This window comes from Lithobates pipiens, unplaced genomic scaffold (assembly GCF_037356315.1).
Source record: "Lithobates pipiens isolate NorthernLeopardFrog02 unplaced genomic scaffold, aLitPip1_a1.2 Scaffold_18, whole genome shotgun sequence".
In the NCBI taxonomy this organism is placed as follows: domain Eukaryota; kingdom Metazoa; phylum Chordata; class Amphibia; order Anura; family Ranidae; genus Lithobates; species Lithobates pipiens.
The window spans coordinates 603,974,180-603,995,787 of NW_027507758.1; the positions used below are offsets into that span (position 1 = coordinate 603,974,180).

Below are 21,608 nucleotides of genomic sequence, written 5' to 3' on the forward strand. Positions count from 1 at the left end.
GACCAACGTACATACGGGTGTGGGAGAGAGAGCTGCAACTTGACTTTTCCACGACCCAACTGTCCCATCTATACAAACTCACTCACACAAGCTCCATGGAGTCCAAAACCCAAGAAACTAATTATAAAGTCCTGTCTCGCTGGTACAGAGTGCCGGCAGACCTAGCACGTATCTACCCTTCGGTATTGGACCGGTGCTGGAGGGAATGTGGCCAACTGGGCACCCTCCTTCACATTTGGTGGGATTGCCCACGAATTAAGCCATTTTGGGCGGACATCCGATCCCACATAAAAGCAGTCTTGCATTTCGATGTACCACTGTCTCCGACCAACTATCTTTTACACATCCCTCCGATCCCGATTGGTAGATACAAAAAGAGCCCTTTGCCGCATCTGTTGAACGCGGCCAGACGTCTTATACCGATCTACTGGAAACAAATCAGGACTCCCACGGGGGAAGACTGGGTCAAAAAAGTGAATGACATTAGAGAGGCTGAACATTGGGTGGCAACCTGTAGAGGTACACGGGCTAAGTTTGACAGCATATGGCAGTCACGGACAACCTACATGTCCGAAACTATATACGCTACCTCCAGTCTGGACTTGGCTCTACTGGAGCTGGCGGAACCTTCTTTGAGATCCCGCACACACACTGATGTTCCCACCTAGTGGTTGTTTTTCGCCTTCTTGCCCCATGGACGGAGTGTCGAATTTGCTGCTGAGACTCGCCTGGTGCTGGACCGCTGCACTTCTCAGGGATGTCAGGTAGGCTCCACCCTCCTTCCTCACCCCATTTCCCAATCCCCTCTTTACCCCTTCTCATCTCTCTATCACCCTTTCTGCTGTTCTTCTTTACTTTCCTTCTCTGTACTCTACACTTTAAGACGTTGCTTTTTATTGACCTACGTGGTATTGAGATGTGATGGAGCGTTAGGCTTCCTGTGGGCTAGTTGGTCCTGCAGCCGCCCTGTTTAGCTGGCGGGGGGGAATCCTCCTGTCCGGAGGGGTCCATGCTGGGACGTCTCTCCTGGGCGGGGGGGTTGCTGTGGGTCTGTCTTACCCCCGGGGGACGCTCGGAGGAGGTAGCTGGAGGTGTTTGTGCCCCTCTCTCCTGGGCGGCCGCCGGGGGTGGTCCCATGCCTCCCCGGCCTTCTGTATGGCGGGGGGTGGGGGAGTAGGCCCCGGCCCGTCCTCTCCTTCCAATTCAGAGGCGCCTTGGAGCGGGGCCCTAGCCCATAGAAATCGGAATAGGCATGAGTAGGCAAGAAGACACTCCAGACGTTTATTACCAGTCACTTGCCTGACTCATGTGTCTGACATAAGCCGCCAACTCTCGGCCACCAGGACAGTTCTTATGGGTGTCATTGTTTCCTGCGGTTTATTTGTTCTGTATTTGGACCTGACACGCCTGTCTACTGTATACTTCAGTGTATTTTACTGTTAAACTATTTCAAAATAAAGATTTTACAAAAAAAAAAAAAAAAGGAGGGGGGGAGGGGGTGCACTGGACTGCATTAAAAATGCACCAAAAACGCTCATGCAGAAGATCATCTAGAACGTATCCGAACTGCATTTCTATGGTGTGAAATCCTTAAAGATATTATCAGGGGAAGAATTCCAACATGTACTAAGGGCCAGTTCACACCATAGAAATGTAGTCCGGATGCGCTCTGGATGCTTTTCTACATGCACGTTTTTGGGTGGGTTCCAGTGCATTGTTAATGTAGTCCCGTGCATTTCCCCCCTTTTTTTTCTTAACCTAAAATAAGGACATATGCTTCCAGTGCATTTTGGGGCATTTTACCGCATTCCAGAACAGTCCAGTGCAGAAAAAAATGCAACATGCTCTACTTTTTTTTTTTGTCCTGGAACGCACTGGAACTGAATGCACTGGTGTGAACTATGCCATTGAAAACCACATAACCTACTATCAAAAGCGCACTGGACTGCATGTGGTGTGAACTGGCCATGTGCAGTGTCTTCCCAAACCTTTTGGTCATGGGCCACTCAAACAGGCAGGCCCCGGCGGCCGCATCATTGGATTTGTTTGACAGCAGCGGGAGCCAATGACTGCGCTGTTATCTAGCCAATCAGGACACGAGACACTGACTAGAGCTGGTGTGCTTGTCCCCAGGGGGAGAAAACAAGGGTTCAGGTAAGTAAAACGGGGGCACTGGGGGGCTGCTGCACTACAAAGTTTTTAAACTCAATGCATAGAATGCATTGAGGTGAAAAACCACAAAGGTTTACAACCCCTTTAACCACTTGCTTACTGGGCAATTAAACCCCCCCTCTTATCCAGACCAATTTTCAGCTTTCAGCGCTGATGTAATTTGGATGACAATTGCGCGATCATACAACACTGTACCCAAATTAATTTTTTAGACTTTCCCCCCCCCCCCAAATAGAGCTTTCTTTTGGTGGTATTTGATCACCAGTGCGATTTTATTTATTTATTTTTTAACGTAAAAAGCCTTTTTTTTTTTTTTTTATTTTGTTATAAAAATTTTAAAACGGGTAATTTTTGTCTGTCATTGATGTACGCTGATGAGGCGGCACAAAAGGGCACCAATAGGTGGCAGTGATGGGCACCGATCGGTTACACTGATAGGCAGCACTTCTAGTTGGCACTGATTGGCACCACTGGTGGCACTTGTGGGCATTTTCAGATGGCATAAATGGGGCATAATTGCCTCTTCCTTTTCGGGACCGATGTCCCTTTAAGATGAGCCAGGGATCGGCTTTTTTTTCTCCTCCACTGTCAGTGTGAGGAGAAAAACAAAATGATCACCGAGCTTTTGTTTTGATCATGTGATCAGCTGTCATTGGCTGACAGCTGATCACAAGGTTAGGGGCTGGGACCGGCCCCTTACTCGGATCGGTGATCACCCGAGTCTCAGTGACTCTGATCACAGCGAGCGCACACCCCCTCATATGACGGCCTGCCAAGAATTCAGATCCGCACTGTGGCTGTCATTCGGCCATAGCGCGGATGTCAAGTGGTTAAGTTCTGCCATTCCTAATAGCCCAATATAATGATGGGAAGCCTCTCTGGCCAATAGTAATATGCAAGATGTTGAAAGGTACAGGCATGCTTTATCATCAAGAATCTGGTGCAACTGTGCAAAGTAACCAATCGGCTTCCAGGTTTTATTGCCAAAGCTTAGTTGAACAGGCTGAAGTTAGAAGCCGATTGGTTACAATGCACAGCTGTGCACATTGTACGCTGTTGTGAGGGGGTTGCAGCAAAATTCCATTCACCTAAATGGGTGACACTGCCTGCTGTAGCTATACCCACATATAGTTGCCTCTGCAGCCTCATGAGGTGGGGGCTGGGAGTAGTAAAAACCACCTGTTTTTACTACTGCCCCCAACTGCAATTGTAAACTTAAAGGGTAACTCATGAGAAAAAAAATAATAATAATCACAAATTAAAATATAATAATATAGCGTATACAATTGCAACACAAGTCATATTGTAATTGAATGTTATTAAACATTACTTTTCTCTTTCAGTCTGCAGCCACTGTAATTTTATGTAAAATGCAATGTAATATGGTTACCTGGAGATGTCCTGTATACAGATGGAGTACAGAACACCAACCCCCCTGATATATAATTTCCTGCTTGTGTGATTGGCTTACTGATTTTTCCAGAAGTTTTTTTTTTTCTCAACAAAAAAAAAGTGGAGTTACTCTTTAAGCTGTTAAGCTGGCCCTAGATAGATCGAACTTCGGGCATACCTCCTCCCATCCTGGCAAAGAGAGAGAGAGCTGTGCATGATGTCATAAGCCTAGGCATTTTACCAGACAAGAAACAGGATGTGGGCTATATAAGGTATTTACTGGCAGAAAAAAAATTCTATCCAAAGTTAAGACAACAAGGGCATAATATTTAATAGGATGGAAAGATGAAAAAATGACTGAAGGTCCGCCTTTAACTAGTGTTATCCTTCGAGTTCTAAGCAATTAAATAAAAACTGTACGAGAGAGCTGAAGCTCAAAAATACACTCGCCTGCATGCTAAAAAAAAAAAAGTATTTTGCTGCAGAAACGATCGAAATAAAGGCGAAATATGATTTTGCACCTCTAGATTATTCAGCCACTTACCTGCGGGTGAGTTGTCAGAAGAGAGGAACCGGACATGTACGACACCTTTTCATGATGAGACTGGATGATCCAGTTAGAACTTCCAAGGGCGTAACCAGAACTCAGCGGTGTCACCAGCACCACGCCAAACAGTTCCTGCGAGACAGGTGGAGGTTACAAGGGTGGCAGAGAAGATGGCTACAAGCCCACCTTTTTGCTGGAAGATTCAAGATACTAAACATTCAAGGAAGTCTATATTCTCCTTTACCACATCTTCTACCAATCAGATTAAAGCGGTAATAAACTTTTTTTTTTTTTTTTTAAAGAATTTTTCTCCTGCAAACTAACATCACAATGTAGTAAGATACACCGCATGCTAGCACATAATAAAAGTCTTGCAGAGGCTTCCATTTTCACCCGGCCTTCCTTCAAGGTTTGCGTTCTGCGGCCACTTGACTGGCCGAGCCGCGATGACATCACTACTGCGTCTGGGAGGGTAGGCCGGGCCACACAGCTCTGAAGGAATGGCCCAGGTATGCCGTTCTTTCAGAGCGGATGTGTTGGTGATGTCCCCGGCTTCAGGGACACCGAATATCTCCTAAATGTTTAGGAGATATTGATTTTATCTACAGGCAAGCTTTATTATAAGCTTACCTGTAGGTAAAAAAAAAAAAAAGAGTGTACTAACACTTTAGGCCCAGGGTTCACACTAGTGCGATGCCAGACATCGCATGTGATTCACACCACATTGCTGTGTAGATGCGATTTCTGTACGGTGTGATTTCAGGCATACAAACTGTATGTCTGAAATCGCATCACATTCACACCAAAATGGTGCAAGACCCTTTTTTTGGTTCCGCACTGGAATCGGATCGCATGGGTGTTGACACTTATTCGATCAGATTCCTTTGCCATTTCACAGATCACACTGCGATCTGCGAACGTCGTTAAGTTTACATTGACACCCGCAGCGGTTCCCAGATCTCAGTGTGAACCACTGCGTGATTCAGGCCCGATGCGGGAACCCGCACTGGATTCGCAGGTTTCTCGCATCGCACTAATGTGAACCGGGCCTGTGTAGTCTTTATCTATATCCACTTACCCTCCAGATTTAACCCTGTAAAAGTAAAATTTTTTAAATTCTATTCTATTCTATAATTGTATTGTATTTTGTATGTATTGCACAAGGCACTAATGTTTTCATTATGTGTTTGCATTCTTTTGAATCCTGATTAGAATTAGCCCACATATGATACGCCCCTTGTTAACATACAAGTACAATTGTAATATTAATGTGGCACCTACGTAATCATGTGTGTAAAAACCTTCAAATAAAACAGAACAGTTATTTTGGAAAGCTGCTGAGTGCATCTTTTTAGGTCTGTTTCCCACTGCAGTAAATATTATTAATTTGGAACCACTAATCAATATGACAATAGGAGTTGCCCATCTATAAAAAAATACCCAGAACAAACCCCCTTCATGACCAGACCATTTTTTTTTTTTTTTTTGCAATACGGCACTGTTACTTTAACTGACAATTGCGCAGTCATGCAACACTGTAGTCAAACAAAATGTATATCATTTTATTCCCACAAAAATTTTGAAAAAAAAAAAAAAAGTTTTACTTTCTGCCATAAAAGTCCAGCACTGCCCCTGACTACTGCCTTTCATCAGACAGATTCCGTCTGGTACAAAGCAGAGCCTGTATATGCCATATAGAAATGTGTCAGGACCCGTGTACACATAATTAAAAAAACTATCAGGGCTTGTTTTCAGCTGGAAAACCCAGTTCCGGCACCCCAGCACTGAATGTATGTAATGGAAAAGAGTGCTTGGGTGTGCTGGATGGTCTACTGTCACCGGTGGGGAATATACTGTTGCTGGGAAAGGTATTATGCTGCTGAGGGGGTTAATTGTTGCTGAGAGGGTCTGTTGATACTGGCTTCTGGGGGATCTACTGCCACTGGTGGGGAAATCTACTGTTGCTGGGAAAGGTCTTATTGTTGCTGAGGGGGACAATTGTTGCTAGGAGGGATCTACTGCTGAGGGTGCTAGAGGGTCTCTGTCAGGGCTGGGCTCAGCCCTTCCGTCTCTGAGCTATCGGCTAATTGCCAGCTCCTATCTCTCCACAGGTACTCAGTTGTTGATGATATCCTGCTCGTCAGTCCTGCCTACTTAAGCCGTCCAGTCCAGAGGATCGCTGCCTTCGCCTTGATCAACATCACAGAGACGATCCCCTGCGTTCCTGTTTAAAGACTGGCTTTGTTGACATGCCTTCTGGCTCCAGATCCTGCTTGCTGTTTCACTACATTGATCCCTGACTTCTGGCTTGGCTGACTATCTATTCCAGTTACTGAACTTTGGCTATGTTTTGACTACGTTTTTTTTTACTTTTATTATTAAACAAGTGCGATTTAACTGTACTTCTGTCTCGGTCTGATTTCATGGTTTCTGACAGTCTCTTGATACTTGCAGAGGTGCATTGCTGCTAGGATGGATCTATTGTTGCTGCTTTTGTTGTCAGGAAGGGAGGGTGGTGTTGTTGCCTGAAGGGGGGGATCTATTGTTACTGATTGCAGGGGACGTATTTCACTACTTTTCTTATTATCATCATCACATTCCATACAAATTACTTAGCACCCCAAAATGATACTTGGTTCTGTATTCTCAGGTGGGTGGGAGGTGGGCAGGGGGTGGAACCAAGGGATTTGGGCTCAGAGGTGGGTGAACCTGCACCTATTCTCTGAGAAAAAAAAGCACTGCAAACTATACACAAAAACGATCCCCAATACATTCACACAATTTGATAAAATGATTTACTTCAAGTTGATCTCTTTCACATGTACATGCTATCGTTCCCTCGCCACTCCAGTTGGCTGCTGGGAGTGAAGGAAAAAGACTGTGACTTCCAGCTATAGAGATCATGCAACTCATCTCCTTCCTCTGAGGAGACAACATTGGTGCTTAGTCATTTAGGCACCAAGTGTTGTCACATGGGAGGGTGGAAAGAGCATCCTCAGCCCGTACAGGGATTATATTTTTCACAGTAAGGAAGAATTAGACCACTTGCCGGGTTTTTATTGCTGTCTGTGCCCCCCACTGAGAGATTCACCCCCTCTTTTTATCCTGGAGACCCTCCTCACCAAGACTAAAAGCCGGACTCCAGGATCCAGCCCCACTTTGAATTCCTGGCTCCCTCTCCTCAAAAAAAATGCTTACTTCCTAATTAATCCATGATTTTCTTCCCTGTGACGTTACATAGTAGGTGAGGTTGAACAAAGACACAAGTCCAACCTATGTGTGTGATTATATGACAGTATTACATTGTATATCCCTGTATGTTGCGTTTGTTCAGGTGCTTAGCTAATACTTTCTTGAAACTATTGATGCCCCCCGCTGAGACCATCGCCTGTGGAAGGGAATTCCACATCCTTGCCGCTCTTACAGTAAAGAATCCTTTACATAGTTTAAGGTTAAACCTTTTCTTCGAATTTTAATGAGTGGCCACCAGTCTTGTTAAACTCCCTTCTGTGAAAAAGTTTTATCCCTATTGTGGGGTCACCAGTACGGTATTTGTATATTGAAATCATATCCCCTCTCAAGCGTCTCTTCTCCAGAGAGAATAAGTTCAGTGCTCGCAACCTTTCCTCATATCTAATATCCTCCAGACACTTTATTAGCTTTTTTGCCCTTATTTGTACTCTCTCCATTTCCAGTACATCCTTCCTGAGGACTGGTGCCCAGGAACTGGATGGCATATTCCAGGTACGGCCGGACCAGAGTCTTGTAACGAGGAAAAATTATCATTTTATCTCTGGAGTTGATCCCCTTTTTAACACATGCCAATATTCTGTTTGCTTTGTTAGCAGCAGATTGGCATTGCTGAGCCTATCATTTACTAGGACTCCCAAGTCCTTTTCAGTCCTAGATTCCCCCAGAGGTTCTTCCCCCCACCAGTGTATCGATTGCATTCATATTTTTGCCACCCAAATACATTATTTTACATTTTTCTACATTGAACCTCATTTGCCATGTAGTTGCCCACCCCATTCATTTGTTCAGATCTTTTTGCATATCCTGTGGAGAAGTTTTTTCCCTGCTTAGCTTAGTATCGTCCGCAAATACAGAGATTGAACTGTTTACCCCATCCTCCAGGTCCTTTATGAACAAATTAAACATAATTGGTCCCAGCACAGAACCCTGGGGGACCCCACTACCCACCCCTCCCTGACCATTCCGAGTACACCCCATTTATCACCACCCTCTGAACTCACCCTTGTAGCCAGTTTTCAATCCATGTACTCACCCTATGGTTCATGCCAATGGACCATATTTTGTACAGGAAACATTTATAGGGAACGGTGTCAAATGCTTTTGCAAAATCCAGATACATCATGTCTACGGGCCTTCCTTTATCTAGATGGCAACTCACCTCCTCATAGAAGGTTAATAGATTGGGTTTGGCAAGAACGATTATTCATGAATCCATGCTGATTCCGGTGATTGAATCGGTCAGAAAAATGCACTGTTCCCAAGCGCCTGATCTTTGCATCACGTCACATCCGACGGGATAAATAGGAACTACATTTCCCATTATTCTATGGGAGTGCATGACGTGGCGGGCGTGTATGCAAGTTTAGCTCGGGAACCACTTGAATGGCTACTGGATAGGCAACGGGACGACAGCAAAAAGTCATTCACTGCTCTGTGCTGGTTTGCAACCTTGGCACTTACTATTTTCTGTGAATATCCCACCAGCTGGATTTTGCTGAGAGCCGAGTTCACCTCCTGCATTGTGTAACACTTCCTCCACGTGAAGATGTCTACGGCATCCTTGAGAGGGGCCGGCAGCTGTCTACAAGCAAAACAAAAGATGTTCAGAGACTGATAAAGAGAAAATAAAAGAGACCGATTACACACAAATGCCCCAGTTTTTTTTGTAAACCACCACGTGAGACAGCAATGATAAAATTGGAAGTAAAGTCTTCCTCTTTAAAGTGGACCTTCAGCCATTTTTTTAACTTTTCACCTATTAAATCTTCTGCCCTTGTTGTTTTAACTTTGGATAGCAAAACATTTTTTTTTCTGCCAGTAAATACCTTATATAGCCCACTTCCTGTTTGTCGGATAAAAAGCCTAGGCTTATGACATCATGCACAACTCCCTCTCACTCACTCTGAGAGTTTGCCAGAAAGATGTGTGTGTGTGGGGGGGATGAGTCCTAAGAGGGCCAATGAGAGCTGCAGAGCTGGAGGTGTGCCTCTGTGTGTCTGTGTAAATCCAGGAAGTGAACAGGCAGCAGCTTCAGCTGCCCACAGTTAAAATGGCTGCAGCCAGACTCAATGGAGGGAGATTTCTGCAGCATATTTGGCAAGTACAGAATCACAGTTTATATAAAATAATATGCAAAGTGGTTGGAGGGAATCTCCAGAACGGCAAAGATGTTTTTATTTGAAATTATGTAGTTCCTCTTTAATTTTACGTACAGGTAAGCCTATAAGTAAGGCTTACCTGTAGGTACTGTAAATATCTCCTGAACTTGCACCATTTAGGAGATATTTACTATAAGCGCTGATGCCAACGTCATTGGTGCATACCCACTGTGCCCGCTTGTGCCGTTTGTTCAGGACCTGTGCCGTACTGGCGGCACCCGCGCACATGCGTGGGAATGATGTTATTGCGGCTCAGGCCAATCACAGCGCCGGAGCCCGCGACCCCAGAAGTAACTCCAGGAAAGATGTCGGCTTTGGGAGCGGAGTGCGGGCGGCACTGCAGAGCATCATCCTAAGGTAATTCATAATGAGCTAGTATGTGTAGCATAGGCACTGAATGCGGGACTCAGCCCTGCCCACCGCATCACTGGATTTGATTGACAGCAGCAGAAACCAATGGCTGTGATGCTATCAATCTATCCGATCAAGGGCCGAGAACCCACGGGCAAAGAACGAGCATTTCCCCGTGGGACAAGTTCGAGGGTTCAAGCAAGTAAAATAATGGGGGGGTTAGGGATTGACCGATAGGTGTTTTTTTCACCTTGCATAGGATATATTAAGATGAAAAAACACAAACCTTTACAACCCAAGAGGAACTGCAGTCTGCTCATATTATTTGTAATAAAAACATTTTTGCCCTTCTGAAGCTTCCCTCCAACCACTTTGCATATTATTTTATATATACAAGCTCATTGGTTTCTATGCAGCTTCTAAGTGAGCCTTATTTTGCACTCTCCAGCATAGTAAATAAACCTCATTTTGTACTTAAAGCAGAGGTCTGCCCAAAAAAAAAAAAAAAAAATTATTAAAAGCCAGCAGCTACAAATACTGCAGCTGCTGACCTTTAATATATGGACACTTACCTGTCCAGGGAGCCCGCAATGTCGGCAGCCGAAGCTGATCTGTCTGCCAGCTCTCGGCGGCTGCTGTAAGGAAATCAGGCAGTGAAGCCGTGCGGCTTCACTTCCTGGTTCCCTACTGCGCATGTGCGAGTAGGCTGAGCGTCCTCACTGGTCCCTGCTGTGTTCTGGGACCTGTGTGTCTCCCAGAATACTGGAGGGGTAGGACAGAGTAGGCGCTGGAAGTGGCATAGGTCACTGTGAACGCCGCGGTGATCTATGCCAGGAAGTGGGAGCAAATACCTGTGACAAGGATTCCATTTTTGGGTGGAACTCCACTTTCAAATTGGATAAGCCTGTGCTGCGATTTTGTACTTGCCATATATGCTGCACAAATCTCCCTCCACTGAGTCTGGATGCAGCCATTTTAACTGTGGGCAGCTGAAGCTGCTGCCTGTTCACTTCCTGGATTTACAAAGACACACAGAGGCAAACCTCCAGCTCTGCAGCACTCATTGGCCTCCTTATGACTCATCCCCCCGCCCTTCCTGGAAAAACTCTCATGAGAGTGAGAGAGAGCGAGCTGTGCATGATGTCATAAGCCTAGGCTACTGACCAGACAAGAAACAGGAAGTGGGTTCTATAAAGGTATTTACTGGCAGAAAAAAAAAATGTTTTACTCTGGAAGATTTACCCCCCTTCACTATGCCATTATTTTTTGCAACACGGCACTGCAGAGTCTGTTCAGCTAAATTACCATCTAATAGTAATTTCCACCCATTGCCATATGATTATAATGATATGTGCCGCTTACCCCCCTTCAAGACCAGGCCATTTTTTTGCGATATGGCACTGCGTTACTTTAATGCTGCGTACACACGAGCGGACTGTATGGCGTACTTAGTCCGTCGAAACACATTTCAGCGGACAATCCGCTCGTGTGTGGGCTTCAGCGGACTTTTTCAGCGTGCAGTCCGGCGTACTAAGAATTTCCGATTTTTCGAAATTCTGTCCGTCGTACTTTGGTTTCAGCGGACAATCCGCTCGTCAGTATGCTAGTTCGACGGACTAAGAATGGCGCATGCCCAGAAAGGATTTACACGGCGGAAGGGTGCTTTGCTGTGTCTTGGACTTCCTATTTCTAGTCCCGTCGTACGTGCTGTACACGTCATCGCGCAAGCTTTCGACGGACTGTTTGTGCATCCGTGTGTGGTCAAGTCCGTTCAGTGGAAAGTACGACGGACTGTCCGTCGGATTGTATGACGAACTAAGTACGCCATACAGTCCGCTCGTGTGTATGCGGCATAACTGACAATTGCACGGTCCTGCGACGCTGTACCCAAATAAAATTGATGTCCTTTTTTCCCCACAAACAGAGCTTTCTTTTGGTGGTATTTCATCAACTCGGCAGTTTTTATTTTTGCGCTATAAACAAAAAAAGTCTTACAATTTTGAGAAAAAAAAACTATATTTTTTACTTTCGGCTATAATACATATCCAAAAAAACAAAAAGTAAAAAAACAACTTTCTTCTTCAATTTAGGTCAATATGTATTCTACTACATATTTTTGGTAAAAAAAAAAAATCTCAATAAGCGCATATTGATTAGTAAAAGTGATAGCATCTACAAACCACGGGATAGATTTATGGAATTTTACTTTTTTACTAGTAATGGTGGCGATGAGCGCTTTTTAGTGGGATTGCGGCGGATAAATCTGACCCCAAGTGACACTTTTTGGGGATCGGTGACACCAATACATTGATCAGTGCTAAAAAAAATACATTTTTTTACATACACATTTTTAAACACATTTAATAAAAAATGCAGTGATCAATGTATAAACGACACTGTCAGAGAAGGGGTTAACTACAGCAGCGATCAAAGGGTTAAATGTGTTCCCTCAGTGTGTGTACTGACAGGAAGAACACAGATAACGCTGTTCCTGATTACTAGGAACACACAATTTCCACGCTGTCCCCTGTCAGAACGGAGATCTGCCCCGTTTACATAGGCAGATCCCCGTTCTGCCTCTCTGTGAAGTGATAGTAGGGGGCCAGCGAACATCGGTTCCGTCGAATACACGCATTGGCTCCTCCTCTGTGCAGTGGGCACCCATAGTATTGCATGAAACAACTTAAAAGGTACGTTGTTTTACGCAATAGAGCCGCCCTGCCGTAGTATACATGTGGTGGGCGGTCTTTAAAGCGGGAGTTCGGCCGTTTTTTTTTTTTTTTTTTACAAGTCAGCAGCTACAAATAATGCAGCTACTGACTTTTAAAATAAGGACACTTACCCACCCAGCACGCCCGCGATGTCGGCACCCGAAGCCGATCTCTCTATCGTCTCTCGGGTGCTGCCGCCGCCATCTTGGGTATGGGAATCAGGAAATGGAGCATTGCGGCTTCACTTCCCGGTTCCCTACTGCGCATGCACGAATCGCGCTGCGCAATAAGGATGGTCCCCGCTGTCCCTGGGATCCGTGTGTTTCCCAGCGGACAGCGGGGGACCCGCAGGAAGTGGCGTAAATATCCACAGATTCTGCGGATATTTATGCCGGAAGTGGGTGCAAATACCTGTACTGTACAGGTATCTGCATCCCCCTCCCCCCTGAAAGGTGCCAATTGTGGCGCCGGAGGGGGGGAGGGTTCCGATGAGCGGAAGTTCCACTTTAGGGTGGAGCCCCGCTTTAACTGGTTAAAGCTCAAGTCTGGGTTCGCACGGGTGTGATGTTAGACATTGCATGTGGATTTGTACAGTACTGCTGTGCAGATCAAACGCGATGTTTGTGCGAAGCAAATTCAGCTTAATTTGCATCGCATGCGCACCAAAAATGGTGCAGGACCAATTTTTTTGGTCCACACTGGAATCGGATCGATTCCTGAAGCATTTGGCAGTTCGCACTGCGATCTGATCTGGGGGTGTCATTAACTTTGCATTGACACCCGCAGCGGTTCGCAGATGTCAGCTTGAACTGCTGGCAGGTGATATGCGATGCGGGAACCCATACAGGAGTCACGCTGGTTCCAGCATGGCATGTGAACCGGGACCGAGTGCCTGTTCACACTAGTGTGATACCAGATATAGCATGCGATTCACACCGCATAGCTGTGCAGATCACATGCAATGTCTGTGCGAAGCAATTTCACAATCACAATTCGCACCAAGATGGTACAGGACCCTTTTTTGTTCTGCACTGGAATCGGATAGCATGGGTGTTCACACCTATGCGATCCGATTCCTGCACCATTTCACAGTTTGCAATGCGATCTGAGAACTGATCAGGGGGTATCATTAACTTTACATGGACAACCCCAGCAGTTCACAGATCTCAATGTGAACCACTGTGCGATTCAGATCCAATGCGGAAACCGGCACTGAATCGCAGGGTTTGCCGCATCACACCAGTGGGAACCGAGCCTTAAACTGAATTCCAGGTAGATAAAGACAAATGTTATTGCAGCTCTGCATTCATTAATGAATCACTAAATGTATATTTTTTTAAATGCAAGCAGTGTCATTTCAGATATCATAACATTATCTACATGTAATGTGCTGAAAGACTCCAGAGATTTCTGAAGCATGGGGTTGCAAAAAGGAAAGGAACAAAAAATCCTGACCGTACAATTTTAAAAATTCCCTGCAGACCAGAACACACTACTTATCAAAGGCACAACGGCTCGTTAATACCTCTGATCCTCCTTTTTCCACTTGGTGGCAGACTGCGCCTTCGGAACGCGTTCAATGAAATTAACCAGTTCTTCCATGAGGAGTCTGAGACACAGAACAGACAAATGTTAAAGTGCAACCCCCCACCAAACAAAGATAATGAATGGCATAATAAAACACCACACAAACTGCTTACTGGAGTTTTCTGGAGTGTTGTGTTAGATATAGATTTAAATAGAAAAATATTTAATAAAAAGTGATGAACACCAAGTCTCAGAATTGATTTCTGGACTCCCTTCCTGTGTTAGGCAGATAAGCCACCACTGAATCAGACCTGAAGCTGATTTTCTTCAATGACTCAAACACCTTCAGAAAAAAAAAAAAAACGCTATAACCAGAGACATGCAAGAATCTGAATGGAAAACTTTGCACAAATCCCTGCCACCCATATACAATGCAGGTTATTATATAATTGGATAGACCACCATTTCATGCGATGTATGTGATGAGGGAACCTCTGATATGAAGAGGGGACTACTGATGAGTTGGGGAACTTCTGATGTGATGGGGACCTCGGATATGACCTGGTGACTACTGATGAGTTGGGGACCTCTACAATGAATGGGGGACTACTGATAAGTTGTGGAACCACTGATGTGATGGCGGACTACTGATGAGTTGGGGAACTTCTGATGTGATATGGACATCACATATGAACTGGTGACTACTGATGAGTTGGGGAATTACTGATGTGATGGGGGACCTCTACAATGAATGGGGGACTACTGATGTGATGGGGGACCTCTGAAATTAATAGGAGACTACTGATGAGTTGGGGAACCACTGATGCGATGGGTGACTACTGATGAGTTGGGGAACCTCTACAATGAATAGGGGGAATACTGATGTGATGGGGGACCTCTGCTGTGATGGGGGACCTCGGATATGAAAAGGTGACTACTGATGAGTTGGGGAACCACTGATGTTATGGCTGACTACTGACGAGTTGGGGGATCACTGATGTGATGGGTGACTACTGACGAGTTGGGAAACCACTGATAGGACGGGGGACCTCCACAATGAATAGGGGAAAACTGATGTGATGGGGGACCTCTGAAATGAATGGGAGACTACTGATGAGTTGGGGAACCACTGATGTGATGGGTGACTACTGATGTGATGGGGGACCTCTAAAATGAATAGGGGACTACTGATGTGATGGGGGACCTCTAAAATGAATGGGGGACTACTGATGTGATGGGGGACCTCTGAAATGCATGGGAGACTACTGATGTGATGGGGGACCTCTGAAATGCATGGGAGACTACTGATGTGATGGGGGACCTCTGAAATGAATGAGAGACTACTGATGAGTTGTGGAACCACTGATATGAATTGATGAATTGAATTGAATGTGATAGGTGGACACTGATGTAAAGGGAAAACCAGTGTTGTGATGGGGAACCTCCAATATGAATTGGGGACTTTGATGTGATGGAGGGATTTGAGGGACTCGGATGTGATGGAGGGACTCTGATGTAAAGGGAGAACTACTGATGTGATGGTGGACCACTGATGTCATGCAGGACCTCTGAGGCGACAGGGGACCTCAGATGTGAATTTCATTTTATAAAGGTGGTTGTGTGTGCATTGTTCCAGTCTCAGGTTTCCCATTGATAATTAACATTTACATTTTATGACATTTTTGACTTGGGGTCCTCGTGATTTTGCATACTATTAAAAGGGAGCCCCAACTTAAAAACAAAAAAAAAAGGGTTGAGAAATGCTGGTAATGTGCACAAACCTCCTTTGGGCTGCAGTCTAATCACATGATGAAAAACCGAAATAATGTGAATTGCAAACAAACAGGCTGGGTCACAGAAGGTAGCCTAAAACCTGGGTGTTGACTATAGAGCTGAAATATAACCTCACAACCTCGTAATGTAATCTATAAAAGTAACCAGAAAAGTCAGACTAAGGTTTTGGGGCTTAACACTTTTTGGATACGCGTTTTGCCGCCCCCGTTCTTCTGCATTTTTTTTGCGATATGTTACTTTAACTTACAAAGCTGTACCCAAATAAAATTGGGGTTTTTCCGCACAAATAAAGCTTTCTTTTGGTGGCATTTGATCACCTCTGCCTTTTTTTTTTTTTTTTTTTGGGCGCTATAAAAACAACAAAAAAACAACAATTTTGAAAAAATAAAACAAAAAGAATATTCTTTACTTTCTGTCATAAAACATATCCAAAAAAAAAAAATTGAATTTCTTCATCAATTTAGGTCAATATGTATTCCGCTACATATTTTTGGTGAAACCCCCCCCCCCCCCCCCAAAAAAAAGCATATATTTATTGGTTTGCCCAAATGTTATAGCGTCTACACTCTATGGGATATTTTCATTTATTTTACTAGTAATGGCAGCGATCAGCGACTTATAGAAGGACTGCGATATTACGGCGGATAAATTGGACACTAACTGATGCTTTTTTGATGACCAGTGACACCAATACAAGGCTCAGTGCTAAAAATATGAACTGCTGTAAGAGGAAAGTGAATATATGAAAGCAGAGGTTGTAAGTACAATATCTATCCATTTCTGTGCATTCAGCTCAGCACTGCAATCCCTATGTAGAACCTAGCATCAGATATACAGTCAGGTCCATAAATATTGGGACATCGACACAATTCTAATCTTTTTGGCTCTATACACCACCACAATGGATTTGAAATGAAACAAACAAGATTTGCATTAACTGCAGACTTTCAGCTTCAATTTGAGGGTATTTACATCCAAATCAGGTGAACGGTGTAGGAATTACAACAGTTTGTATATGTGCCTCCCACTTTTTAAGGGACCAAAAGTAATGGGACAATTGGCTGGTCAGCTGTTCCATGGCCAGGTGTGTGTTATTCCCTCATTATCCCATTTACAAGGAGCAGATACAAGGTACAGAGTTCACTTCAAGTGTGCTATTTGCATTTGTTGTTGTCAACTCTCAAAACGAGATCCAAAGAGCGATATTACGGCGGATAAATTGGACACTAACTGACGCTTTTTGGGGACCAGTGACACTAATACAGCGCTCAGTGATAAACATATGAATATGAACTGCTGTAAGAGGAAAGTGAATATATGAAAGCAGAGGTTGTAAAAATATCTATCCATTTCTGTTCATTCAGATCAGCATTGCAATCCCTATGTAGGACCTAGCATCAGATATATTTTTACCTGTCAAGTGCACACATGCACAAGTAATGTGTCATTGTTAAAACTTCCAGGTGTTTAATACTGCTCACACAGAGGTAAACGTGCTTCCTTAGACAATGCCTTCATCTGCTTCTCTATCCATGAAAGACAGAGCCATCTTTGCTCAGACATCATCCAGCTGTCACCATCTACTTCCTAGACTGGAAATGTCGCAGCTCAGGATGCATTCCAGGCACAATCTGGCTGTGCCGGATTGACTGACTTCTGTCTGCATGAGCAGGATGATGTCACCAAAAGCACCGGCCAATCAAGATGCTGAAAACCTAGCACCCAGATGTAGCCCATAGAGACCATGACTGTGATGTAACCGCTGCATTACTGTAAAGTAGAAATGAGCATTTTTGAGAGTTTAGTTCTGCTTTAATAAGGGTTTAAAATTGAATACCTTTTATTGAATACAAAATAAATAAAAATAAGAAAGGTTTCCTTAACTGGTGTCATGTGCAGATCAAAGGTCACACCACTGATCTACATATAAATTAAATAGTAAATACAATGAGACAATAATAGGATTTTTGTACTCACTGTAAAATCCCTTTCTCTGAAGTTCATTGACGGACACAGCTCCTTTAAATCTTGACCGTAGGGTTATCACCCCACCTTCAGGCGAGGACTAGGCAGAACATGCAATACATGTGGAAAAAAACAGAACTGTACAGTTCCGTCCAAGTGTCTTGGAGTAAAAACCGTGCTCTTCTGAGGCACAGGGATCAGCGCTGGGTAGAAAAACGGTGCTGAGGCTACAGGAAAATGGCCGCTGGCCATTCTTGTATAGGAAAAAGCACTAGGAAAATGGCAGACGGCCATGCTGCTCACAGAGACTACAGAAAATGGCAGCGGCCACCGCTATGGCGGTAGCAGGTGCAGAGCCCACAGACCCCAGCAGAGAGACAGATGACAGCACACGGACAGTCAGCGCAGGCCCCAGCTAAGGGTCAGAGCCCCCCCGGAGGACCCCTGACCCAGGTACATACACTGCACCACAGCCCAGCCATGCAGCGTCCCCCGCAGGAGGGGGGGGGGGAAACACAGGGACAGGGAGAGAGGAAAGGGAGTCGAGGGACCTCATAAATCGATCTTCCAGGGAATGCCCAGCTGATCTGTCCTGCCAAGACAAGGAGAGATGTACTTAGCGTCCGGGGGCGAGCTGGAGGCATCCCAACACAGACCCACACCCGAGCAGTATGGGGTGGCTGCTGGCCATGGCACTGTGACAAAGACATCCGTAGACTGGTCATATGCGTGACCCGGAGCATATAGCTCACCAGCCAACCCTGGAGCCATGTCGTGGCCGACCCAGAGCGTAGCTAGGGCCTGCTCATGCTCGATGGCCGGGCTGGGGAGACTACAAGGAACTATACTTATCCAGCCTGTCACCCAGCCGGCTGTTGACAGCAGATCTCACGATCAATATCTTGCGCAAAAGGCAAACATTTCAGAAAAGAAATCCCCAGGACTGATGGTCCCGGCAGGGAGCCTAGGTCCTTCTTCACTAGGTAGAAAAAAAACTGAGCTGCAGGAAGCAGGCTGAGGGATTATAGCCAGAGGTACCGCCCCCTGGGTGGAACTGTACAGTTCTGTTGTTTTCACATGTATTACATGTTCTGCCTAGTGCTCGCCTGAAGGAGGGGTGATAACCCTACGGTCAAGATTTAAAGGAGCTGTGTCCGTCAATGAACAAAAGAGAAACAGTGTTACATTGTATTTATTCAATGGCACTTACAAGCTATCTGCAAGTGTCATTGTACACTTGAACAGTTCCATTTTGCCAGCTGTTCATGCTGTGTGATTTAAAGCCATTGCTGGCTGTCATTTTGACAGCTAGTAATTGCCAGTAACAGCAGCAGGCGGACCAGTGGCAGGAGGCGAGCAGCTTGGTGCAAGAGATGCATCCTACAAACTTTGTTGAAAGTATCTCTTAAGCTGGCCATATGTGCTTTGCGATTTAAAGACCCTGCTGGCTGTCATTTTGTCAACCAGTAATTGCAGATAACAGCATAGGCAGGACAGCAGGAGGGGGAGAGGAGCTTGGTGCAAAAGATACGTCCTAAAAACTGTTTTGAATGCATCTCCTAAACTGGCTATATGTGGTGCAATTTAAAAGCCATTGCTGGCTGTCATTTTGACAGCCAGTAATTGCCAATAACAGCGGTGGTGGAACCAGCGCCAGCGGGAGAGGAACTTGTGTGCAAGCAATGCGTCCTACAAACCTTGTTGTATGCATCTCTTATGCCAACCATACATTGATTGAAATGCAGCTGGTTCAGCTTCAATCAATCAATGTATGGGCAGGCCTGAATGGTTTTCTGTACAACAAACCTGATGGAACTTCTTCACTCAATCGGTGTATTCTGATGGCGGGGACATTTCCCCCCTCTATCAGAATACAAGGGCTCATCGAGGTGGATTCCCCCATCCCCATCAAAATGTGTGGATGGGGGAGTTGAGTGCTTTTTTTTTTTTTTTTTCCCCCTTTCAATTTGCTGGTTGAATGAAAAAAAAAAAAAAGACTAATGTATGGGCTGCTTTATTTTTTAAATTCTCAAGTGGTTAACAGACCAAAAGGCAGCAAATAGGAAAAGATCATTGTTTGGTTTTACATAAACTTTAAATGATTATGTGCCTGTTTAACTAAAAAGATTATCAGAGTGTAAAGCTGGATATATAAATAGTACTTTTTTTTTTTTTTCGTTCAGCCAATCGACTTCTGTTGAACAGCGAAAGCAACACAGGGATGGAAATTCGACTGTTCCCTGCTGAAAACGGACGAATATTCATCCATCTATGGCCAGCTTAAGTTACTCTGGGGCAGGGACTGCTGTGAATTTACTCTATAAAAGAACATAACCAATATTATAAAAAATAGAAGTATAAAAAAAAAAAAAAAAAATCAACAGATTAAAAAAAATATAAAAAAAAATAAAAACAGGCTATATAAATAGTTGTTCTCTCCTGAGAGTTTACCTGCCGATCTGTACGGTGGGCTCGGTGGCGTAGACGGTGCCGGTGAATCCCGTGTGCTCGGTGATGTATGGCAGTGCCATCATACAATGATAGTTAGAGATTAGGATCACATCTACAGTAGACAGATCTATGAGCTGTGTCTGAAAAGCAAAGAGCAGCATATTAAATGAGTCGGCATGTCTCAGACGCCCCCCCCCACCCGCCCCGTCAGCCGCATCTCATCTTATCCCACCCAGACAGCTCCGAGCGGTCATTTCTGCTGGAGAATATTTATTTTATATGATCGTGCCAGCTGCACCTCTATATGCAACTAATAAAAGTCAACAAATTGCTTCAGTGCCTCCAGCTCTCCATTTTCCAGTCAGCAACGACAAAACACTGCCATACACAAGTTAAAGAGCGCCTCCTTCTGAAAAGTATCCCTCATTTTTAGGTGGAGTAGGGAACAAGGAACTGAGACATACTCAAAAACGTCTTCCAATGGCTGATCGAAATCCAATATTTAGATTGATTATTCCTATTGGGAAAGATTGATTGAAGAGAGTGTATGGCCACCATTAGGTGGGTTTGTTGATTCAAGCGACTTTCTACTCTACCTATGCTATAATGTCAAAAGTATTGGTACACCTGTCTATACACGCACTTGAACTTTAATGGCATCCCAGTCTTAGTCCATAGGGTTCAGTATTGAGTTGGCTCGCCCTTTGAAGCCTGAATTTGGTCAAAGACGTAAATTAGGATGAATCTACGACTTGTAGCTATCAATCCAACCCAGAACATGCTTCAGAAAACACTTGTTGGTAAGAAGCGATGTATCAGGTGAAAACTTGTTGGTCAGATAAACGACGTATGAAGCGAAAAACTTTTAGGCTCTTTCTTAGGAATCAAACACAAAGGAGAAATTCTGATATCTGGAAGAGGAGGTGGAAGTGGGTCAGTCAAGTTAAGTACGTTTCCTTCACCAACCTCCTTAGATCATTTTTAGCAGCAATAATTGGTTGAAAAGATGGTCCTTTAACCACTTGCCTAGAACACTACGTATATATACACTACACTATATTACCAAACGTATTGGGTTGCCTGCCTTTACACGCACATGAACTTTAATGGCATCCCAGTCTTAGACCGTAGGGTTCAAGATTCAGTTGGCCCACCCTTTGCAGCTGTAAGAGCTTCAACTCAGGGAAGGCTGTCCACAGGGTTTAGGAGTGTGTCTATGAGAATGTTCGACCATTCTTCCAGAAGCACATTTGTGAGATCAGGCAACGATGTGGACAAGAAGGCCTG

General features: G+C 44.6%; 1 protein-coding gene across 1 annotated transcript in view; it reads right to left on the reverse strand.

Annotated features, from left to right (window-relative positions):
* Positions 1-21,608, reverse strand: part of INTS9 (integrator complex subunit 9) — a 154,558-nt gene that overhangs the window by 88,089 nt on the left and 44,861 nt on the right. The window contains exons 5-8 of the mRNA XM_077489259.1: positions 20,322-20,461; positions 14,110-14,193; positions 8,825-8,945; positions 4,109-4,243 (exon numbers count right to left, since the gene is read on the reverse strand). Of these exons, the coding sequence (XP_077345385.1) occupies positions 4,109-4,243; positions 8,825-8,945; positions 14,110-14,193; positions 20,322-20,461 (480 nt within the window). The remainder of the gene's footprint in view (positions 1-4,108; positions 4,244-8,824; positions 8,946-14,109; positions 14,194-20,321; positions 20,462-21,608) is intronic.